The sequence below is a fragment of the Eschrichtius robustus genome, chromosome 3 (assembly GCF_028021215.1).
Source record: "Eschrichtius robustus isolate mEscRob2 chromosome 3, mEscRob2.pri, whole genome shotgun sequence".
Classification (NCBI taxonomy): Eukaryota; Metazoa; Chordata; class Mammalia; order Artiodactyla; family Eschrichtiidae; genus Eschrichtius; species Eschrichtius robustus.
In genome coordinates this window covers 127,085,586-127,108,539 of record NC_090826.1, presented here as the reverse complement: position 1 = coordinate 127,108,539, position 22,954 = coordinate 127,085,586, and the positions used below count along the sequence as shown (strand labels likewise).

Sequence of the window (22,954 nt, the reverse complement as noted above, 5' to 3'; positions counted from 1 at the left end):
TTAAATCTTGTAATATTAATAAAAGAACCTACTTAGAAGGAACAGAGGGACTGTTTGGAAGGGGAAAAACTACCTTATTTCAGAGTAATTATTAGTCTTGTGAGTAATTTTTAGTAATGGTTATGATTTTTATTCAGCTGAAAATGGCTTATTCAGCTTAAAACAAATATTTCAAATTATTGGTTTGTAGCAGTCTCTTAATGGGAGAATGCACTATATATATGAACCAGAATATATCAATATCCAGGTATCTTTGAGATGTTACTGTATTTATATGATATAATATTTTATTTATGCTAAGAAATGTTGTTTCCTTGAAAATTTTCCCTAAAGGGAAAGAGTGTTTTTATCCCAGTAATATTTTATTGAAGTAAATAATATTCTTATGAATGGTATATAGTCTCTGATTCTTTTAAAGTTCTTTTCCCATTTCATGATTCTGACTATTTCATTCAAAGGAAGTTGTATGATGGTCTGTATTCATCTACTAGAAATGCATATGATTGTGATATCTTACATTGGGTAATTTGGGATAGCAAGAATCAGATAGCAAATCCTGGGTCTCACTTGCTATTGTGATTGTTGTATTTCCTCTTGAGTCTCTTATTTTTCATGACAGTTAATATTTAGGACTCAAGTTTTAAGTTCAAGGAAGAGGTAAGTTTTTAAATGCTGATACTGGATGTCTCTTAATTTTATGAGATTTATTTAATTCTATAAAATAGGTCATGTAAAAATAATCTTAAGAGGCAACATAGTCTAAAGAAACAAAAACAGGTGATCTGATTCTTACTCTGACTTTTAGTACAGCACTTTACCCTCTTTGTCTTCAGATTCTTACTTATAAAAGAGATAAGATATATAAGGTCATATTAGTGGTTCCATCCATTTTATTGTTTTGAACTTAAAGATGTAAGGGTGTGAAATGTACAGTATGTAGTGTGAAATAGTACAGCATCACTGACACTGTTGTACCAGATATTTTTTAATAATTCTACTCTAGTTCTAGGTTTTCCCATGTTACTTGCTTCAAACTAAAATTTTTTTTTTGGGCTATGGAGTCAGATGCAAAGTTCAAATCCCAAACACACCCACCATCTGTGTGACCATGGAAGTTATTTACCTTCTTTAAGCCTTAGTTTACCCATATATAAAATAGAAACAACGCTATTACTTTATGAAGTTATTGTGATTAAATGAAATAAATCATGCAAAGCAGTCTCACATACTGAGACTATTGCTTTAGTAAATATTAGCTATTTTAATTATTACTACTATTATTATTACTGTAGCTGAGAATCTTTATAGTAGATTCTGTGTTGATCATTTACAGTTAAATTTGCTGTTTCAGCATTTGCAATCATAAAAAGGTAATAATTCCTATTTTATAGAGTTATCATGATCCCATTATTTGCCACACATGTATTGAGTATCTCCTGTGGGCCGTACAATGTGTTGGCTACCAGGGAGACAGAAATGAACAAAAAAAGCACACTACCTGCATTCGTGGAGCTTATGTCCTGGTGAGGAGAGATATTAAATCAGACATCCCACTGCAACTACTTAAGGAAACTGCTTAAGGATGGTAGTCAAAGGGCTATTAAGGAAGGAAACAAGTCCTTTTTTGTTTGACAGTGTTTTGCTTAAGTAAAAACCTAGGTGACTTGAGAATTCTGTTAATTCTTTTAATTAATTAATTCTCTTAATCTGTTAACAGAATTCTCAAGTCCATTTTTTAAGGAACACTTTTAGCTATTGATGGAGTCCTTTTTCAACATTTTTCTTTGCATTTTGTGCAGCCCTCTATGTTTATCATTTTACTGGTATTTGTTATTAATACTGAAAAGAGAGACAGGTGAAAGAAAGGTGGACAAAATTTACACTTCTGTTTTTGGATAACGTGCTCATGCCTTCTTCTACCCCTACTGACAACTTGGCTCTTGACATTTATGTGTAGGCAGTACTTCAATTTCATTAGACAGAAAATCCTACTCAACATAATTATCCATAAAAATCAATTTCATATGACCTTTGTGAAATAGTAAAGTGACTTCAGGGGCATACATCTAGGGATTCTAATGAGTAGGGTTCTGTGTACCATATTAATTCTGAAGTTCTCTCCCTCCTTTTTTAACTTCTGGCATTTCTAGTAGGCATGATGACTGAGTTCAGATTAATATTTAAATATTGTTCTGTAACAAATTGCCTTTATTTTACTTTGGCATTATGTATCATAAACCTTCAAAAGTCATTAAAATGGTTTACATGGTCGTCCATGATCTGGCCTCATCTCTTAACTGCTTTCCTGTGGTCTCACTCAGATCCTGATATCATGGCTCCTTTACTGATCTTCATGTACCCCAAATGAACTTTTTCCTCCAGGCTTTATATGTATTTTCACTTCTGCCTGAAGTATTCCATTCATTGAATGCTTCAGACACTGTAAGAGGCACTTTTCTTTGACCATGTTTTTCATTAAACCACTTCACATATAGAGTTAAGAACCCTAAAACAGTATACTTCCATTTCTTCTCTACTATTCTGCGTGCTGTTGTCATACATTTTACATCTATGTATGTTATAAACTCTGCAATACATTCTTAATATTTTTGCTTTAAATAATCAATTACATTTTTTTCTTTTTTAGTTGCTGTGAAATATGTTTTATATTTACCCACATGTTTACCATTGTTTTGTATAGATCCATATTTTTGTCTGGCATTATTTTTCTTCTGTCTGAAGTACTTCCTTTAACATTTTCTATGATATATGGCTGGTGGTGGTGAATTCTCTCAGATTCTGTTTGTCTGAAAAAGTCTTTTTTTTAATTGAAAGATCAATGATTTACAATATTATATTAGTTTCAGGTGTACAACACAGTGATTCAATATTTTTATAGATTATATTCCATTTAAAGTTATTAAAAATAATGGCTATATTTCCCTGACAATATATCCTTGTTGCTTATTTTATGCATGCCAGTTTGTATCTCTTAATTCCATACCCCTATCTTGCCCCTACTCCTTTCCCTCTCCCTACTGGTAACCATTAGTTTGTTCTCTATATCTGTGAGTCTGTTTCTCTTTTGTTATATACATGTGTTTGTTTTATTTTTAAGATTCCACATATAAATGATAACATATAGAGTATTTGTCTTTCTGTGACTTACTTTACTAAGCCTCTAGGTCCATGCACATTGTTGCCAATGGCAGAATTTCATTCTTTTTTATGACTGGGTAGTATTCCATTGTATGTATATATACCACATCTTATCCATTCATCTGTTGTTGGATACTTAGATTGCTTCCATATCTTGGCTCTTGTAAATAATGCTGCTATTGGAATGCATGTATCTTTTTGAATTAGTGTTTTCATTTTCTTCAGATATATACCCAGCAGTGGAATTGCTGGATCATACGGTAGTTCTATTCTTAGTTTTTTGAGGAACTTCCATACTGTTTTCCATAGTGGCTGCACCAATTTACATTCCCACTGAGAGTGTACTTGGGTTCCCTTTTCTCCACATCCTCACCAGTGTTTGTTGTTTGTAGACTTTTTGATAATAGCCATTTTAGCAGGTGTGAGGTGATATCTCATTGTGGTTTTGATTTGCATTTCTCTGATGATTAGCAGTGTTGAGCATCTTTTCATGTGCCTGTTGGCCATCTGTAGGTCTTCTTTGGAAAAATGTCTATTCAGTTCTTTAATCGAGTTGTTTGTTTTTTTGATATTGAATTGTATGAGCTTTTTATTTATTTTTTTGATATTAACCCCTTATCGGTCATAGCATTTGCAAATATTTTCTCCCATTCAGTAGGTTGTCTTTCATTTTGTCAGTGGTTTCCTTTGCTGTATAAAAGCTTTTAAGTGTAATAGGTCCCATATATTTATTTTTGCTTTTATTTCTTTTGCCATAGGAGACAGATCCAAAAAAAATATTGTTACGATTTATGTTAAAGTGTTCTGCCTATGTTTTCTTCTAGAAATTTTTGGTTTCAGGTCTTACATTTAGGCCTTTAGTCCATTTTGAATATATTTTTGTATATGGTATGAGGAAATGTTCTAATTTCACTCCTTTACATGTAGCTTTCCAGTTTTCCCAGCACCACTTGTTAAAGGGACTGTCTTTTCTCCATTGTATATTCTTGCCTCCTTTGTTGTAGAGTGACCATAAGTGTGTGGGTTTATTCTGGGCTCTCTATTCTGTTCCCTTGATCTATGTGTCTGTTTTTGTGTCAGTACCATGTTATTTTGACTACCGTACCTTTGTTATATAGTGTGAAGTTAGGGAGCATGATACCTCCAGCTTTGTTCTTTTTTTCCTGAAGATTGCTTTGGCAATTCAGGGTCCTTTGTGGTTCCATATAAATTTTAGGATTATTTGTTTGAATTCTGTGCAAAATTTTATGGCTCTTTTGAAAGGGATTGCATTAAATCTATAGATTGCTTTGGGTAATATAGCCATTTTAATAGTATTAATTTCTGCAATCTTTCCATTTCTTTGTATTGTCTTTAATTTCCTTCATCAGTGTTTTGTGATTTTCATAGTATAGGTCTTTCACTTCCAAGACAAGGATGCCCACTCTCCCAACTTTTATTTAACATAGTATTAGAAGTCCTAGTCACAGTAATCAGACAAGAAAAGGAAATACAAGGCATCCAAGTTGGAAGGGAAGAAATAAAACTGTCATGATTTTCAGATGATATGGTACTATATAGAGAAAATTCTAAAGTCTCCACCAAAAAAAACTATTAGAATTAATAAGTGAATTCAGTAAAGTTGCAGGATATAAGATTAATATACAGAAATCTGTTGCTTTTCTATACACTAATAATGAACTATCAGAAAGAGAAAGCAAGAAAACAATCCCCATTTAAAGTTGCATCAAAAAGAATAAAATACCTAGGAATAAACTTAACCAAGGAGGTTAAAGACCTATACTCTGAAAAAGTCTTTATTTTTCATTCATTTTGGAAAATATTTTCCAAATGTTTTCTCAACTGGTTATAGAATTCTAGATAGGTTGTTGGTTTTGTTTTTATCCTTATCTTTGTTCTACTGTTATGTTTCTTTTTTTGGATGTTTCTAAGGTTTTTGTTTTTGTTTTTACTGTTTATCACTGGGTTGTTTTGTTTGTTGTTGTTGTTTTTGTTTTATAGCCAATTTGATTGTGATGTGCCCTACTTTATTTTTCTTTCCATTTATTCTCCTTTGATTTTGTTGGATATGTGGGTTTGTGGGTTTCATCAAATTTGAACTCTTTTTAGCAATTAATTCTTGAAATATATTTCTGTTCATCACCCTTTCTTCTTTTGGGGCTCCAATTACACAGCTTGTCATTGTCCCATAAGTCTTTTTTTTTTTTAGTTTTTAAATTTTTCTTTATTTTTCTTTCTCTCCATGGTTGCTTTTTAATAGTTTCTATTGCATGCCTTCAAATTCATTGATCTTCCACAAAGTCTTATCCTGTTTATCCCATAAAGTATATTTTTAAGTTCAGATGTAATTTTCATCTCTAGAAGTTCTATTGGGGTCTTTTTAATATTTTCTGTTTTCTGTGCATTATGTCCATGTTTCCTTCTATATTTTGAGCATATAGAACCTATTTATAGTGACTGTTTTAAAATTCTTGTGTAATTACATCCATCATTTCTGTCATTGCTGGGTCTGTGTCTATTTATTTCCTTCTGGTGATGGTTCATATTTTCCTACTTCTTTGCTTGCCTGGTAGTTTTTACTATATGCTGATGTTGTGAAACTTACAGTGTTACCTAGTATTGTTGTATTCCTTTGAAGAATGTTTGACTTTGTTCTGGCACTCAGTCAAGTTACTTGGGATCAATTGGACCTCTTCTGAGACTTGCTTTTAAGCTTTTATAGGATAAGTACAGAGCATTCCATATCTAAAGCAAGTTTAGGCCAATTACTATGATGCAGTACCATTCTGAGGACTCTACCTGATGCCCTGTTTATCATATGAGGGCTTTCCACTCCGGCTGGTAGAAGCACAAACTCTTCTTAGCCTTGTGCTATCTTTGTGAATTGTTTCATTTACTGCTTTCTGGTAGTTCTTTTTTCAGCCTTGGGTAGTATCCTTTATATATACACAGACTCTTAGTCAAAGACTCAAGTGAACTTCTCTGCAGATCCCTGTAGCTTACTCTCCTGTAGCTCTCCCACCTCCTGTAGTATTCTGTCCTGCAAATTCTAGCCTCATTGGTCTCCCTAAACTCCAGTCTTTGTCTCTTCTACTCAGTGAGAATGTTGGGCCCTTTTGTGATTCCTCTACCTACCCCACTGTCTGGAAGCCTTCAGGCAGTAAGATGGGGCTGTTATATAGCTTTTGTTTTCCTCCTCTAGGGGATCGTAGTACTGTGCTGTCTGTCATCCAGTGTCTGAAAACTGTTGTTATATATATATATATATTTAGTTTCTAGATGTTTAATGTGAGAGAATAAATCTGGTGCCTGTTATTCCTTATTGCTGGAACTCATTATGATTTTTATAAGTTTCTTTGTGATAAACACTTTGGAATTTATATCTTTAGAAGTGTTTGTTTGACAGTACTGTGTTCAAGGGGAGAGAGCCTTTTAAAAGGAAGATGTACTAGAAGCTAATTTCAAATAGTGAACATGTCAAGTGGTAAAGCATTAAACTAAAAGTGGTAGTGGTAGGAATGGAGAAAAGGGAACATATCTAAAATATATTTTTGCAGGAAAAATGGACAAAATGTGGGAACTGCTTGGCATAGAGGGTACAGGTAGAGAAGATGTCAAACGTAACTAACATTTTGAGTTCAGTAGAATAGTGGTACAATTAAAAGAGGAGGAGTAAAAGATTATTAAATTCTACTTGTTTGTTAATATTATTTTATATTACATATTATAGGAAATGGTGACAGAAATGTATTCTGGCCCTTGTGTAGCAATGGAGATTCAACAGACTAATCCTACAGTGACATTTCGAGAATTCTGTGGACCTGCTGATCCTGTAAGTTATTGTTTAAAATATAAAGTAAAAGTTTGTTTTATCCATTAACTAAATATCTTAACAGGTTTTTGATAGTTTTAGTTCTTTAAAAGAAATAATACAAAATGAATGTAATAGATACAAATTTTTATTCAAAATCGCATTTTACGTCACTTATTTCTTATACAGTATTTCCACAAAAGTGAATTTTTATTAGCCTAGTGACAATATAGAATGGGCAGAAACACTGTGGCATTTTCTTTTATTGTTTCTTGTTGCTAAATCGTGTAGGTAAGTAAATTTGTTAAGCTCTGTGATAGAAATTGTCTAAAGTATTAATTATCCTTTGACATAGGGTGGCCATAAATAAAGCTCTCAATGTGAAGAATATTGATATGGTGGCTTCATACCAGATATGTAAATAAATATGAGCAGTGGGACTTATGTGAAAAGTGATATTCTCTAGTATGCCTTTCAGTTTGCTTCAGGTTTTCTTCATGTGGACATTTGGTGGTGAGGGGAATGGAGACGGGGATGGGACTGAAAAGCAGAAGTAACATTTGAATACATATGCAAAAGCTCCATGCAAATGTTATAAGCCGGGTAGGATTATTACCAATTTTAAACACTAACTATAATTTAAATTTATCCTTTATTTCACTATCACTTGTAAAGTTTATTGATGAAGAATAGCCAATTCAATTTAATTTAATTCAGACAATTTTATTGAGTTCCCTTAAATGTAAGATAAAAACTTAGCAGCACCTATTAAGAAGCCAGCTTGTATGAGAGTGCTGCTAGATTAGTGCTGTAGGAAAAAACAATACACCTGTTCTCAACGATCAAAAAGCGCATACAGGGCTTCCCTGGTGGTACAGTGTTTAAGAATCTGCCTGCCAATGCAGGGGACATGGGTTCGAGCCCTGGCCCAGGAAGATCCCACATGCTGTGAAGCAGCTAAGCCTGTGTGCTCCAACTACTGAGCCTGTGCTCTAGAGCCCATGTGCCATAACTACTGAGCCCATGTGCCACAACTGCTGAGCCCGTGTGCCAAAACTACTGAAGCCCGTGTGCCTAGAGCCTGTGCCACATGCTGTGAAGCAGCTAAGCCCGTGTGCCCCAACTACTGAGCCTGCACTCTAGAGCCCATGTGCCACAACTACTGAGCCCGTGTGCCAAAACTACTGAAGCCCGCGTGCTTAGAGCCTGTGCTCTGCAACAAGAGAAGCCACCACAATGAGAAGCCCGCGCACCACAACGAAGAGTAGCCTCTGCTCGCCACAACTAGAGAAAGCCTGCGCACAGCAATGAAGACCCAATGCAGCCAAAAGTAAATAAATAAAATAAATAAATTAAAAAAAAAAAAAGCGTGTACATAAAGATCTTTCCAAACACTTACAGAGCAACATACTAGTAAGGTCTAAAATATTGTTAGTTCAGGTAAAATACAAATGGTGAAGGGTTGTTTATTAAGGGAGCAATTAGTATGACCTGAAGGTAATTAAAGAATCTTTGTAAGAGGAAGAGAGATGTAAACAGGGATTTTAAAGATGAATCAAGGCATGAAGAGAATAGGGAAAGCTGTAAAACTCTATGTACAAAGGTAACAATGAAAGAATTTGCAGATTTACTATGGTATACAGCGAGAATATTTGCTTGGCTTCAATGGGAAATGCATACCTAGAAACACAAGGAAATATGTTTTCTAAGAGGAAACAAGGTGGGAAATACTGGTAGAGATGAGTATGGGATGCATAGCTTTAAAAGCCAGGCTAAAAATTGTGGATTCTGTATAATTAGAATACTGTATAGTAGAAAATAGGAATTCCTTGTATGTAGTTTAATTTTGGATATACTAAATTATTCCTTTGATGAAACTAGAGCAAACTAAGTTGGAAGAGATTAAAGGCAGGGGCTATAGAAAAGGAAAGGAGCAGACCTGATGACATTAGTAGAGAAAGAGTTGGCAGGACCTACTTTATATCTTTTCAGGGAGAAAGAAGAATAGAAGTAAGTAATATGTGTGATTGTGAAAGAGTGATTATTAAAATGTGATTCTGCTTTAGAGGACATTAGGAGAAAGTGGTGGTGATATTAATTGTTTATTGAATATTAATTGTAAGATATTAAGAAGGAATACTTTTTGGCTAGATGAATAAGCAGAACTCAGTGTTTGCCGTTTTTAATTTTTGATTTGTGTTTTATGACCAAGAGGGGGTTTTGTGCATTTGTTTTTTTTTTTTTTTTTTTTTCATTTGTTTTTTAAGATAATTAAAATTGTGGGTGACCAGCTGACCAAACAGAGGTAAATTAGCGAGAAACTAAGATAAAAAAAAGAATGAGATGAGTTTGTTCATTCTTTCATTCATTCAATAAATATTCATTGAACCTGTGCTGGTATTTGTGACTATAAAGAAAGAAGCTTTAAAGAGCTTACATTCTATGAGTGGACACAAATATATAAGTGGTTAGGTTCCATGTTTTGTGACAACTGCATTGTTGGATGTTTGTATTGGGTACTATGGGAGCCCAGTATCATAGCATTTAGCTTAGTCTGGGGATGGATGATGGGGTCAGGGGGGTCTTCTTGAAGAACATGACATCTGAGCTAAATTATGAGGAATGAGTAGATGTTAGCTAAGTGAAGAAGGTGGGGAATGATAGGATTAAGGTTATGAATGCATGAAACAGCATCACTTTGGGGCTGCAGCAAACTGTTATTACTGTAGCTAAAGTACAGGGCAATGAATGATAGAAATAAGGTCATTGGGGGAAGAGTTGGAAAGTGAGCAGGTGAGTAATCATAGAAGGAAGAGTCCTGACAATAAAAAATTTGCTGATTCCCTTTCTTTCTAGATATTTATTCAGTGAACATTTATGGAATTAATAGTATAATATGTACAAGGCTCACTGCTTGGTCCCATGGCTGGACTATAACAAAGATGACTAGAACAAGGTATCTTTCCTTAAGGAACTCATAATCTCTTTCAGGGTCCTAAGTCTTGCGTCATTAAGCATAGTTGGAATTACTCCACTATATTTTTTTCATTCTAGTTATTTATGAGCCCCTTATTGCATTATATCAATACAAAGTTGTACCACAGGGATTTTGAAATTTGGTACTAATTTAACATAAAAAATGTTAACAGTGGCTGTCTGAGTGGTAGGATTATAATAATGTTCAATTCTACTTTCCTATATTTTACAAATTTTCTTTAAAGTATTTATATTACGTTTATAATAAGAAAAAATACATTTTATCTTATCATAAAACCTGAAAGTAAATGAACTTTTAAATGAGTAGTTGGGGCTGATTCAGGACTGATTTCTCCTCTTTAGTCTCAGGGTCCTGAATTATGTATTGTTTCTAAGTATAGGTACAGGATTTCAAGTGGGACCATATGCTTTTTTAAAATTTAGTTTAATTTGGGGGGTGTTTTTATTTTTTCTTAATTTTATTGAAGTATAGTTGATTTACAATGTTATCTTAGTTTTAGGTGTACAGCAGAGTGATTCAGTTATACACATATATAAATAACTGTTCTTTTTCAGATTATTTTCCCTTATAGGTTATTACAAAATATTGAGTTTAGTTCCCTGTTCACAACCATATGCTTTTGATGGGTATTGATGGGTATTTTCAAGTCAGAAGAAATGCCATTGAGAGTCATTGAGAGTCATTTGAGAGTCATTTGAGAGTCATTTTCTCAATTTTGATTCTTCCAGTTCAAGAACGTGGTATATCTCTCCATCTGTTTGTGTCATCTTTTATTTATTTCATCAGTATCTTATAGTTTTCTGAGTGCAGGTCTTTTGCCTCCTTAAGTAGGTTTATTCCTAGATATTTTATTCTTTTTGATGCAGTGGTAAATGGGATTGTTTCCTTAATCTCTCTTTCTGATCTTTCATTGTTAGTGTATAGGAACGCAGATTTCTGTGTATTAATTTTGCATTTTATTTTGTATTGTATTTTATTTCAGTTGTTTTTTGGGTGTTGAGTTGTGTGAGTTCTTTATATATTTTGGATATTACCCCCTTATTGGATGTATCATTTGCAAACATCACCTGCTCAGTAGGCTGTCTTTTCATTTTGTTAATGGTTTCATTTGCTGTGCAAAAGAGTTTTTGTTTTTTTTTTTTTTTGGCCACATGGCATGCATGGCATGCAGGATCTTAGTTCCACGGCCAGGGATTGAACCCTGCAGTGGAAGCACAGAGTCTTAACCATTGGACGCCAGGGAAGTCCTGCTGTGCAAAAGCTTTTTAGTTTAATGTAGTCCCACTAGTTTATCTTTTGTTGCCTTTGCTTTAGCTGTCAGATCCAAAAAATCATTGCCAAGATCGATAGCAAGGAGCTTACTGCCTGTGTCTTCTTCTAGGAGTTTTATAGATTAAGTCTTTAATTCATGTTGCATTAATTTTTGTGTATGGTATAGGATGGTGTCCAGTTTCATTCTTTTGCATGTGGCTGTCCAGTTTTCCCAACACTATTTATTGCAGAAATACTATCTTTTTCCTGTTGTGTATTCTTGGCGCCTTTGTTGTAAATTAACTGACCATATACGCATGGGTTTATTTCTGGGCTCTCTATTCTCTTCCATTGATCTGTATGTCTGTTTTTATGCCAATACCATACTATTTTGATTACTATAGTTTTGTACTGTAGTTTGAAATCAGGACGTGTGATGCCACCAGCTTAGTTGTTCTTAAGATTACTTTGACTACCCGGGGTCTTCTGTGGTTCCATAAAATTTTAAGATTGTTTGTTCTATTTCTGCGAAAAGTGCTATCGAAATTTTGATAGGGATTACATTGAACCTGTAGATTGCTTTGGGTAGTATGGACATTTAAACAATATTCTTCAATCCATGAGCATGTTATATCTTTCCTTTTTTTTTTTTTTGTCATTTTCAGGTTTTTTTTTATCAATGTCTTATAGTTTTTTGAGTATGAATCTTTTACCTCCTTGGTTAGGTTTATTCCTAGGTATTGTATTACTTTTGATGTGATTGTAAATGGGATTATTTTCTCTTTCTGATAGTTCACTATTGGTGTATAAAAATGTAAGCGATTTCTATATATTGATTTTTTTATCCTGCAACTTTACTAAATTCATTTTTTCATTTTACTAGTTTTTCGGTGGTGTTCAGGATTTTCTATATATAGTATCATGTCATCTGCAAATAGTGACAGTTTTAATTCTTCCTTTCTAATTTGGATTCCTTTTATTTCTTTTTCTTGCCTGATTGCTGTGGCTAGGATTTCCAGTACTCTGTTGAGTAAAAATGGTGAGAGTAGACATCATATCTTGTTCCCAATCATAGAGGAAATGCTTTCAGATTTTCACCTTTGAGTATGATATTTGTGGTAGGTTCGTCATATATGACATTTATTATGTTGAGGTATGTATTCTCCACACGCACTTTGTTGCGAGTTTTTATGATAAATAGATGTTGAATTTTGTCAGAAACTTTGTCTGCATCTATTGAGATGTTTATATGATTTTTATTCTTTAGTTTATGTGTGGTATCACATTGATTTGCAGATATTGAACCATACTTGCATCCTTGGGATAAATCTCGCTTGATCATGGTGTATGATCCTTTTTAATATATTGTTGAATTTGGTTTGCTAATATTTTGTTGAGGATTTTTGCATCTATGTTAATCAGTGATATTGGCCTGTAATTTTTTTTTAATCGTGGTGTCTCTATCTGGTTTTTGTATCAGGGTGATGCTGGCCTCATAGAATCAGTTTGGAAGCATTCATTCTTACTCCTCTTCAATCTTTTGGAAGAATTTGAGAAGGATTGATGTTAATGCTTCTTTAAATATTTGGTAGATTTCACAGGGGAAACCATCTGGCCCTAGGATTTTCTTCATTGGGAGAGTTTTGGTTGCTGATTCAACCTCCTCATTATTGGTCTATTCAGATTTTCTATTTCTTCATAATTCATTCTTCATAGCTTTCATATTTCTAGGAATTTATCCAGTACTTCTAGGTTGTCCAGTTTGTTGGTGTGTGATTTTACAATAGTCTCTTATGAGCCTTTATTTCTTTGGTATCAGTTGTAATGTCTCCTTTTTTCATTTCTGATTTTGAGTCTTCTCACTTTCTTTTTTTTTTTTTAAGTAGTCTAGCTAAAGGTTTGTCAGTTTTGTTTATCATTTCAAAAAACCAGCTGCTTTTGGTTTCATTTATCTTTTTATTGTTTTTGTGGTCTCTATTTTATTTATTTCTGCTCTGACCTTTGTTATTTTCTTGCTTCTGCTGACTTTGGATTTAGTTAATTTCTAGTTCCTTGAGTTCCTTGAGATGAGAAGTTAGGTTGTTCATTTTGAAGTATTTCTTGTTTCTTAATGTAGGCACTTATCACTATGAGTTTCCCTCTTAGATCTGTTTTTGCTGCATCCCATAAGCTTTTTTTTTTTTTTTTTTGCAGTTATTCAACAAGCATTTATTGAACTTAGAAGTTATACCAGACCCTGAGCTGGAGAGCCAGTACAAGAAAACTTTGTCTGGTGTCTAAAGGGAGAGATAGTCACTTACACGAGTAGTATGCAAAGTGCTGAGTGTAGACACTAGGGGGTAGAGGATAATAAAGAACCATAAAGGACATGAACCTACCCATGACTGGAGGTGAAGGGAGCGGGTCAGGGAAATAGATATCACCTAAGGCAAGTCCCAAACACTTTCCAGACTTCCCCCATAAATTTTAGTATATGTGTTTCCATATTCATTTGTTTCAAGATATCTTTTGATTTTCCTTTTGATTTCTTCATTGACCCATTGGTTGTTCAGGAGTGTTTAATTTCTAAGTATTTATGGATTTTCCAATTTTCCTCCTGTTACTGATTTCTAGTTTCATACCATTGTGGTCAGAAAAGATATTTGGTGTGATTTCAACTTTCTTAAATTTTCTGAGGCCTGTTTTTTACCTATTATATGATCTATCCTGGAGAAGTTCCCCTGTGTGTTGAAAAGAATGTATTCTGCTTCTCTTGGAGGGAATGTTCTGTATATGTCTCTTAGGTTCATTTGGTCTAAAGTATAATTCAACTCCAATGTTTTATTATTGGCTTACTCTCTGAATGATCTGTCCATTGTTGAAAGTGGAGTATTGATGTACCCTACTATTATTATATTGTTGTCTGTTTCTCCCTTCAGATCTGTTGGTGTGTGCTTAATATACTTAGGTGTTTTGATGTTAGGTGTATATATATTTGTGATTATTATATCCCCTTGATGAATTAACCCTTTATCATTATATAATGGTCTTTGTTTTTTGTTACAGTTTTTGGTGTAAAATCTACTTTTTTCTGAATAAATATTGCTAGCTCTTCTCTCTTTCACTTCTAATTGCATGAAATATTATTTTCCATCCCTTCACTCTGAGCCTATGTATGTCCTTAAAGTTAAAGTGAGTCTCTTGTAGGCAGAATATAGTTTGATCTTTTTTTTTTAATCCATCCAGCCTCTATGCCTTTTGTTTTGAGCATTCAGTTCATTTACATATAGAGTAATTATGAATAGATAAGGACTTACTAATGGCATCTTATTGTTTTCTGACTGTTTTGTAGTTCCTGTGTTCCTTTCTGCCTCTTTTGCTGTCTTTATGTGTGTGTTGATGATTTTTCCATAGTGGTGTGCTTTGATTCCCTTCTCTTTGTTTTTTGTGAGTGGACTGTAGGCTTTTGCTTTTTGGTTACCATGAGTATTACATAAACACTTTAAATATATGACAGTCTATTTTACACTAGTAACAACTTAAGTTTGATTGCATACGAAAACTCTACCCTTTGACTCTCCCCTTTTTTGTTTTTGATGTCTTAGGTTAGTTATTTTTAATATTCTTGTTTATTAACCTTTCTACTACAGTTAAGTGGTTAATACACCACCATGTTACAATTTTAGAGCATTCAGAATCTGACTACATACTTACCTTTACCACATGTGTTGTATATTTTCATATTACTACTTAGCATTCTTTCATTTCAGCCTGAAGAACTCCTTTCAGCATTGTAAGGCAGGTCTAGGGGTGATGAACTCCCTCAGCTTTTGTTTGTCTGGAAAAGTTTTTAGCTCTCCTTTATTTCTGAAGGACAACTTTGCCAGATACTGTATTTATGCTTGGCAGGTGTTTTTTTTTTTTTTTTCTTTCTTTCAGCACTTTGAATCACCTCACTCTCTCCTGGCCTATAAGTTTTCTGCTGAGAAATTCATTAACAGCTTTATCGGGGTCCCTTTGTAAGTTACAACCTTTTTTTACTCTTGCTGCTCTTAAGTTTCTCTTTTTGTCTTTGATTTTTGAGTTTTATTATAATATCTCTCGGACAGGATCTGTTTAGGTTTTGTTTGTTTGGTGATCTATGAGCTTCATGAACTTGGATATCCAAGCCTCTCTAGATTTGGGAAATTCCCAACCATCCTTTCTTTACTTAAGCTTTCTATCATCATGTTCCTCTCTTTTTCTGAGATTCCAATAATTTGCAAGTTATTGCTTTTGATAATATAGATCATGTAGACTTTCTTCACTCTCTTCATTCTTTTTTGTCTTCCTCTGACTGGATGATTTCCTAGTTTCTCTCTTCTAACTCAAAGATTCTTTCTTCTGCTTGATTCATTCTGAGAGTGATGCTCTCTAGTGCATTTTTCTTTTTACTCATTGTATTCTTCAGCTTCAGAGTTTCTGTTTGGGTTTTTTTTTTTTTTTATTTAATGATTTCTGTCCCTTTGTTAAACTTCTCATTTTGTGTGTGTATTATTTTCCTGATTTTGTTGAATTGCCTTTCTGTGTTTTTTTAAAAACCTGTACATATTTTAAATTTATTTATTTATTTTAGGCTGTGTTGGGTCTTCGTTGCTGTGCACGGGCTTTCTCTAGTTGTGGCAAGCGGGGGCTATTCTTCATTGTGGTGCGTGGGCTTCTCATTGCAGTGGCTTCTCTTGTTGCAGAGCATGGGCTCTAGGTGTGCAGGCTTCACTAGCTGCGGCACGCAGGCTCAGTAGTTGTGGCTCACAGGCTCTAGAGTGCAGGCTCAGTAGTTGTGGCACACGGGCTTAGTTGCTCCGCGGCATGTTGGATCTTCCCAGACCAGGGCTTGAACCCGTGTCCCCTGCATTGGCAGGCAGATTCTTAACCACTGTGCCACCAGGGAAGTCCCGCCTTTCTGTGTTTTATTGTAGCTCATTGAGCTTCCTTAAAACAGGTATTCTGAAGATTTTATCAGGTAAGTAACAGATCTTTATGTCTTTGGGATCAGTTACTAGAAGATTATTGTGATCCTTTGGTTGTGTCATGTTTCATTGATTTTTTTTTTCATATATCTTGAAGTTTTGTGTTGCTGTCTTCACATTTGAAGTAGAATTCACCTCTTTTCTTCTTTATTAACTACCTTTTGGAGAGAAATATCTTCCATCAGCCCTGCTAGGAATTCTGGGGTTTCTTAGAACTTGTATGGATGTACCAGCTTCACACTTCTTGCTCCCTCTTCTGGCAGAATTCTTAAATTTGTATGCCTTCTCTTGATCCTGAAATGCACCAGGCTGGATGCCGACAGCTTGCCTTTTGCTTTTTCAAAGATGACACTAAAGCTCAAGTTTGTGGTCTCTCCCTGGCTCACAAATTCTTGTTGGCTTTCTGCACAGGCTCACTAGCCATTTGCCAAAACGTTCTCTCACTGCTGCTGTTGGGAATGCACACAGGGAGCACACGGGGTGAGGCACATGGTGTGTATGTGGGTGAGGCATGTGTGAGTACTGGTGGTGCCACTGGGCTAGTTGAGGTGATCGTCTGGTGAGGCATCCCTAGCAGCTCATGGGCAGGCTTCTTGATGGAGTCTGTGACAGAGTTTTTAGGATCCATGTCCTTTTAGGGCTCTTATCTGCTGCTTTCCCAGATGTTCCCACTCTCTAGTCATGCAGCTCACAATTCAGTACTTTGAATGTAGTGAGAGGGAAATGGGCTTCTTTGGCATCATCCTGCAGTGCTGCGGGAGCCAGGTGCTCACTCACAGACTTTCACTTTCTCCACTTGGGGGAAATCACAGGCTGAGACTTGGTCCCCTTGGCTAGACTCTTTAACTATCTATTTTTTAAGTGAGGGTGTTCTAAAGCAGCAGTCCCCAACTTTTTTAGCACCAGGGAACCAGTTTTGTGGAAGACAGTTTTTCCACGGACTGGGGTTGGGGGGTGGCTGGTTTTGGGATGATTCAAGTGCATTACATTTATTGTGCACTTTATTATTATTACATTGTAATATATAATGAAATAATTATACAACTCACCATAATGCAGAATCAGTGGGAACCCTGAGCTTGTTTTCCTGCAACTAGATGGTCCCGTCTGGGGGTGATGGGAGGCAGTGACACCTGAAGTGTGTTGTTTATGTCCAGTCTACTCCGTAATCTCGTTTTGGTTGCTGTCACTGCAGAAAACCCTGCTTCACAAAGATAGGGTGTTGGAGTTGTCTCAAACATACTTTTAAGGCCACCGTCATTTGCGATCTTAAGCAGTTGATCCTCCTCTAGCACGTACAAAGTCGATTCACCTGGCTTATTCACAGATGGGTCGCAGATCCATTCCTTCCCAGTTCGGGGGTCTTTTGTGTTTGGGAAGTAATGCTCAAACTCTTTGGAAAGCTGAGATAGGTGATCATGCACCAGGTGGGAGAAAGAAGGCCCTGGCTCAGTCTCTTTCAAAATCTCTGCTAATGTTTGAAACGTGTCGAAAATCCCAATGTTCCCTCATCACCCCCATAATTCCAGTTTGGCTTTGAATGCAGCCACATTATCTGCCGACTTGAACACAGTTGTTGTTCTCCCCTGAAGTGACAGATTGAGTTCACTGAGCAGGTTGAATATATCACACAAGTAAGCAAGTTTTGTGACCTATTCTGTGTCACTGAAATGTGCTGCCAGTGGTGACTGTTTTTCCAAAAGAAATCTCTGGAGCGGCTCTCATAACTCAAAAACTCTGACCAGTGATCTACCTTTAGATCTCACATCTCACTTCTGTGTATAAGAGAAGACGTGTGTGCTCTGCGTCCATCTCCTCACAGAGCTGCGCGAACAGACGTGAGTTAAGGGCATGTACTTTAAAGTGGTTGATAATTTTAATCACATCCTGCAAAGCATTGTTAAGTTCAGGTGACATTTTCAGTTAACCAGCATTTCTCTATGGATGACACAGTGCGTAGAAGCGACCTCTTTGACCCGAGTAGTGAAACCAGAAAGCCGTCCAGTCACGGCAGCTGCTCCGTCCATGCATATACCGGCACAAAATGACCGATTCAGTTTTCCTCATATGTAATCATTCAAAGACTTGAATAGTTCTGCAGCTGTGGTGTTGGTTGGCAACAAAAGTGTACATAACATATCCTCATGCACATCCTCCTGAAAAATACATCACACAAAAGCAAGCATTGTTGCCTTGTTGTGAACATCAGTAGATTTGTCAACCTGGATTGCATACCACGGCAACTCATTAATCCTCTCTAACAATTGTGCCTCAATACCCTCTGCTATTTCATCAGTTCATCTAGTTATGGTGCTAGCTGAAGAGGAACATGTGCTATCTTTTGAACTGCAGCCTCCTAAAAGTTCATGACAAATGTCCTTAGCAGCAGGCAGGATCAACTCTTCACCAATAGTAAAGGGCTCCTTAGCTTTAGCAATGTGGTTAGCCACTAAGAATGATGCTCTCAGTACAGACACATTTGATGAAGTGGTAGCCTTCAATAGTTGCTTCTTTTCTTTGTGTTCATGTATTTTTGTTTTGAAAAACCCCAAAGGCTTGTCTTTTAATGCAGGGTGCTTGGTCTCTATGTGGCGAAGCAGTTTTGAAGGTTTCATGGCTTCGTTGGATAGCCAGTTGCCACATATTATACAAAGTGGGCTTGGAGAATGTGAATCACCTGTTGCAGTGAACCCCTAATTTAAGTAGGACTCTTGGTATTTTCTTTTAAATGCAGCTTTCTTTTTGTTGGCAGTCTTCTGCTGTCTCATCATTGGGTCTTTCCCCCTTTTCAAAGAAGCTCTCCAGTGACGTTTGTTTTTTACTCATTTTGGCTAGGGTTAGCTTGTGGGCTTACCAAAACTGTGACAAGTGCGCAGTACAGGAAAGAGACATGGACAGAAGTGATAAATAAAATAATGGGTGGGCCACACACAGACTAAAATAAATGTAGGATTCTGACTTAAAGCCTGTCACCAGATGCAGCTATACAATTGAAGTACATCAACTCACTTGCCACTGTAAAGCCTGCCACCAGATGCAGCTTAATTGTCACTCACCACTCACTGATAGCGTTTTGATATGAGTCTGCAAGCAATTGATTTATTATGGTCTCTGTGCAGTCAGACCTCTCTGCTAATGATAATCTGTATTTGCAGCCGCTCCCCACCACTGCCATCACCACCTTAACTCCACCTCAGATCATCAGGCATTAGACTCTCATAAGGAGCATGCAACCTAGATCCCTCGCATGTGCAGTTCGCAGTAGGGTTCGTGCTCCTATGAGAATCTAATGCTGCCGTTGATCTGACAGGAGGCGGAGCTTGGGCGGTAATGTGAGCAATGGGGAGCGGCTGTAAATACAGATGAAGCTTTGCTTGCTTGCCTGCAGTTCACCTCCTGCTGTGCGGCCCAGTTCCTAACAGGCCACGGACCAGTACTGCTCTGTGGCCCAGGGGTTGGGGACCCCTGTTCTACAGGACCTCGCCCTTTCATCTATTCAAAGTCTGTAAGCTCTCGGGTGATACCATTAATATTTATATGTAACAGTACATTTTCTATGAATTAATATGCTGATGACTCTAAATCCATAACTGCAGCCCAGACCTTTCTCCTGTGTTCCATGTGCTTCTAAAACTCTGTGTATCCTACACATGTCTCCCTCCTCTCACACATTCTCCTATCCTTATGAATGCCAGTAATATCTTCCTACCTGGAAACTGAAGAATCAGCTGAAACTCTCTTTTCTCCTTTATCCCAACATATTTTTTTTTTCTTTTAACAATTATTTATTTATTTATTTATTTATTTTTGGCTGTGTTGGGTCTTCGTTTCTGTACGAGGGCTTTCTCTAGTTGTGGCAAGCGGGGGCCATTCTTCATTGTGGTGCGTGGGCCTCTCACTATCGCAGCCTCTCTTGTTGCGGAGCACAGGCTACAGACACGCAGGCTCAGTAATTGTGGCTCACGGGCCTAGTTGCTTCATGGCATGTGGGATCTTCCCAGACCAGGGCTCGAACCTGTGTCCCCTGCATTGGCAGGCAGATTCTCAACCACTGCGCCACCAGGGAAGCCCTATCCCAACATATTTGTTTGTGTCCCAATCCAGTAACAGATACCATTTCATATCTAAGTATCTGTCTCTTTGTCTCCATCCTCAGTGATACTTTTTTATTGCTTATACTCACTATTTCTATTATATCTTAAGTTTTCTCCATTTTGCAGTGTCTTATCCTTCATATACACCTTCGACATTCCTGATGCAACACTCTTTCTAAAATATAAATAATTAACACTTCGCAGTTTAAAACCCTGCAGTGGCTCCTTATTGCTTACAGTTAAAGTTCACTTTTCATAGGAGGTTACAAAGTCCTCCATGATATAGTCCTTACTACTTCCAGCCTCATTTCTTGCTGCAGTTTTTCCTCTCCTCTGTCCTCCACATTTGCACTCTGAAAAGTATGAAGGAAGTAGATCATATTCTTTGTTTCCTTATATTCTTTGTCTCCTTCCTCCCTTCTCCACAATCCCAGAATCTTGGGCTTAGGCTTCCTCATTTTCTTAACACAACAACGTCTCTAATCAGATCTGGCAAATTCAGTCACACTGAGATGCAAATTACTACGCAGAATGAATATATTATCACTTCCTAGGGTTTTTCCTTTTTTTTCCTTTTTAAACAGAGTGCATTATTTTTGTCTTAAAAGAAAAACAGTTCTAATTTTGGAGTTGTAGGCCCCAGGAGGGTGACTGAGGAAAGAGAAACTGACTGAAGGGACTTCTTACTTTTCAATCATTCATTCATCCATGAATAATTGAATGCCTACTGTGTGCCAGGCAATATTCTAGGTACTGGGGATACACCAGTGAACAAAACAAGTGTGTGTGTATGTGTGTGTGTGTATGTGTGTGTATGTGTGTGTGTGTGTGTGTGTGTATGTGTGTGTGTGTGAAACAGAGAGCGCACGGTCTCCTCACAGAGCAGTGAGCTTACATTCTAGTTGAAGACAGGTAATAAATAAATAAATAATAGAATGCATAGTATTTCACATGGATAAAAATGAAACAAGGAAAGGGGACTAGAGTTAAGGACGTATAGATAGGATTCTGCTTTAAATTGGAGTCATAAGAGAAGGATGAAAGAAGGAAGAGAAAAGAGCCAGCCATACCCATTTCTGGATGAAGAGCATCATAGGCAGAGGGAACAGGCAATGTGAAGGCTCTGGGAGAGGAGCTTGCTTGAGGTAATCCCAGAACTTGGGGGAATAAGCAAGGTGGGAGATAAAGTCACTGAGATAGATAAAGACTGGGACAGATCTTGTAGACCCTTGTAATGACTTTAGCTTTTACTCTGTATGAGACCATATGTTTTCAAAGGGTTTGAGCAGAGTAGTGACATGATTTGACTTTTAAAAGGATCATTCTGACAATTGTGTTGAGAGTAGTCTAAAGGGAAACAAGGGTAGAAGTTGCAATACAGGACCAAGATGATGTTGACTATGCCCGGGATGGTAGCAGTGGACGTCCTGAGAGGCAGCCAGGTGTCGTTTACCATGTTTCTTACCTTTTGCTTCTCTTTATCTCTAGTGGATGAATGGATGAAGGTTAAAATTGATGAAAACCTAGAGAAGGGATATGGAGGAATCCTTAGATCTAAGTGATGGGACTAGAAAGGAACAGAATTCTCTTCACTCTTTTCTGGTTTCATCTCAGTCTATTGACGAGACAAGTGGAAGGTGAATCCATATTTCTCCTCTGTCAGTTTAGTGCATAACAACAATTAGAGAAGACATTTATACCTGACCAGGGATAGCAGGCATATTCGCAGATTAAAACAGGCCAAGAATTTCTGTTGCTAGTTTTTGGTAAAAATATAAACAATACTTTTTTTTTTTTTAGGATAATCAATTATTTTATAAGCATTTTACTGATTTTAGAAAGTATAAAAATGATGTAAAAATACATTTTCAGAAAAGTATTAAGTGACTTAAATGCATTTAAAAAAAAAAAAAGAACATTGAAAGTATTCCAAGTACAATAAGAACATAGAGTAGTATGCAAAAAATACTATATGAAAGTAATTTACTTAATTTGAAGTAATTGTGTGCAATAATTTACAATACCTATTAAGTGATGCAGTATTTAAAAATAATCCTATTGTGAATTATCATGTTTTCAATGAAGAATTATTTCTCTAACAGAAAAAGAAAAGAAAACAGAAACCACTTATCTCAGTGTTGTATACCAGCTAGAGTGACCAGCACTGTCCTAGTTTGCCCAGGACTCTCCCAGGTTTAGCACCGAAAGAGCAGAGTCCTGAGAAATCTCTGAATCCCAGGAAAACTGAGATAGATGGTAGATCACTTGAAAAAATTTACCACATTATTGCACAATATCTCTTAAAAACAAACTGTAACTAAGGTTTAACTATTCGTATTCATTTTAAAAGAATTTTTAAATGGATGTTGTATTAAGTTATAAAAGGTCAGAAGAAATACAGTTAAAATGCTTCCATCCACCTAGAGAGATGGTCAGTTAGCTTCAATTTTAAAGGTGAAAATTGGTGAAGTGTTGAAATCAGCTGTATTTACTTTGCAAGTTACCCTTTTACTAGAATTTGTTTACACGTAGGGATATTAAGTAGAGGCCCATTTCCTGAAACAAATGGGATTGAAAGCTAAAGTGTAGACTTTGGAACTGAAATGTAAGTAAGTACTTAAAGTTATGACTTATGAAAATCTTTCATGAAGGA

General features: G+C 36.2%; 1 protein-coding gene across 3 annotated transcripts in view; it reads left to right on the top strand.

The window, feature by feature from the left end:
* Window positions 1–22,954, top strand: part of NME7 (NME/NM23 family member 7) — a 243,231-nt gene that overhangs the window by 111,140 nt on the left and 109,137 nt on the right. For all 3 annotated transcript variants that reach the window (XM_068541210.1, XM_068541209.1, XM_068541212.1), the window contains one exon: window positions 6,890–6,991. In XM_068541210.1, coding sequence (XP_068397311.1) covers window positions 6,890–6,991 — 102 coding nt within the window. The remainder of the gene's footprint in view (window positions 1–6,889; window positions 6,992–22,954) is intronic.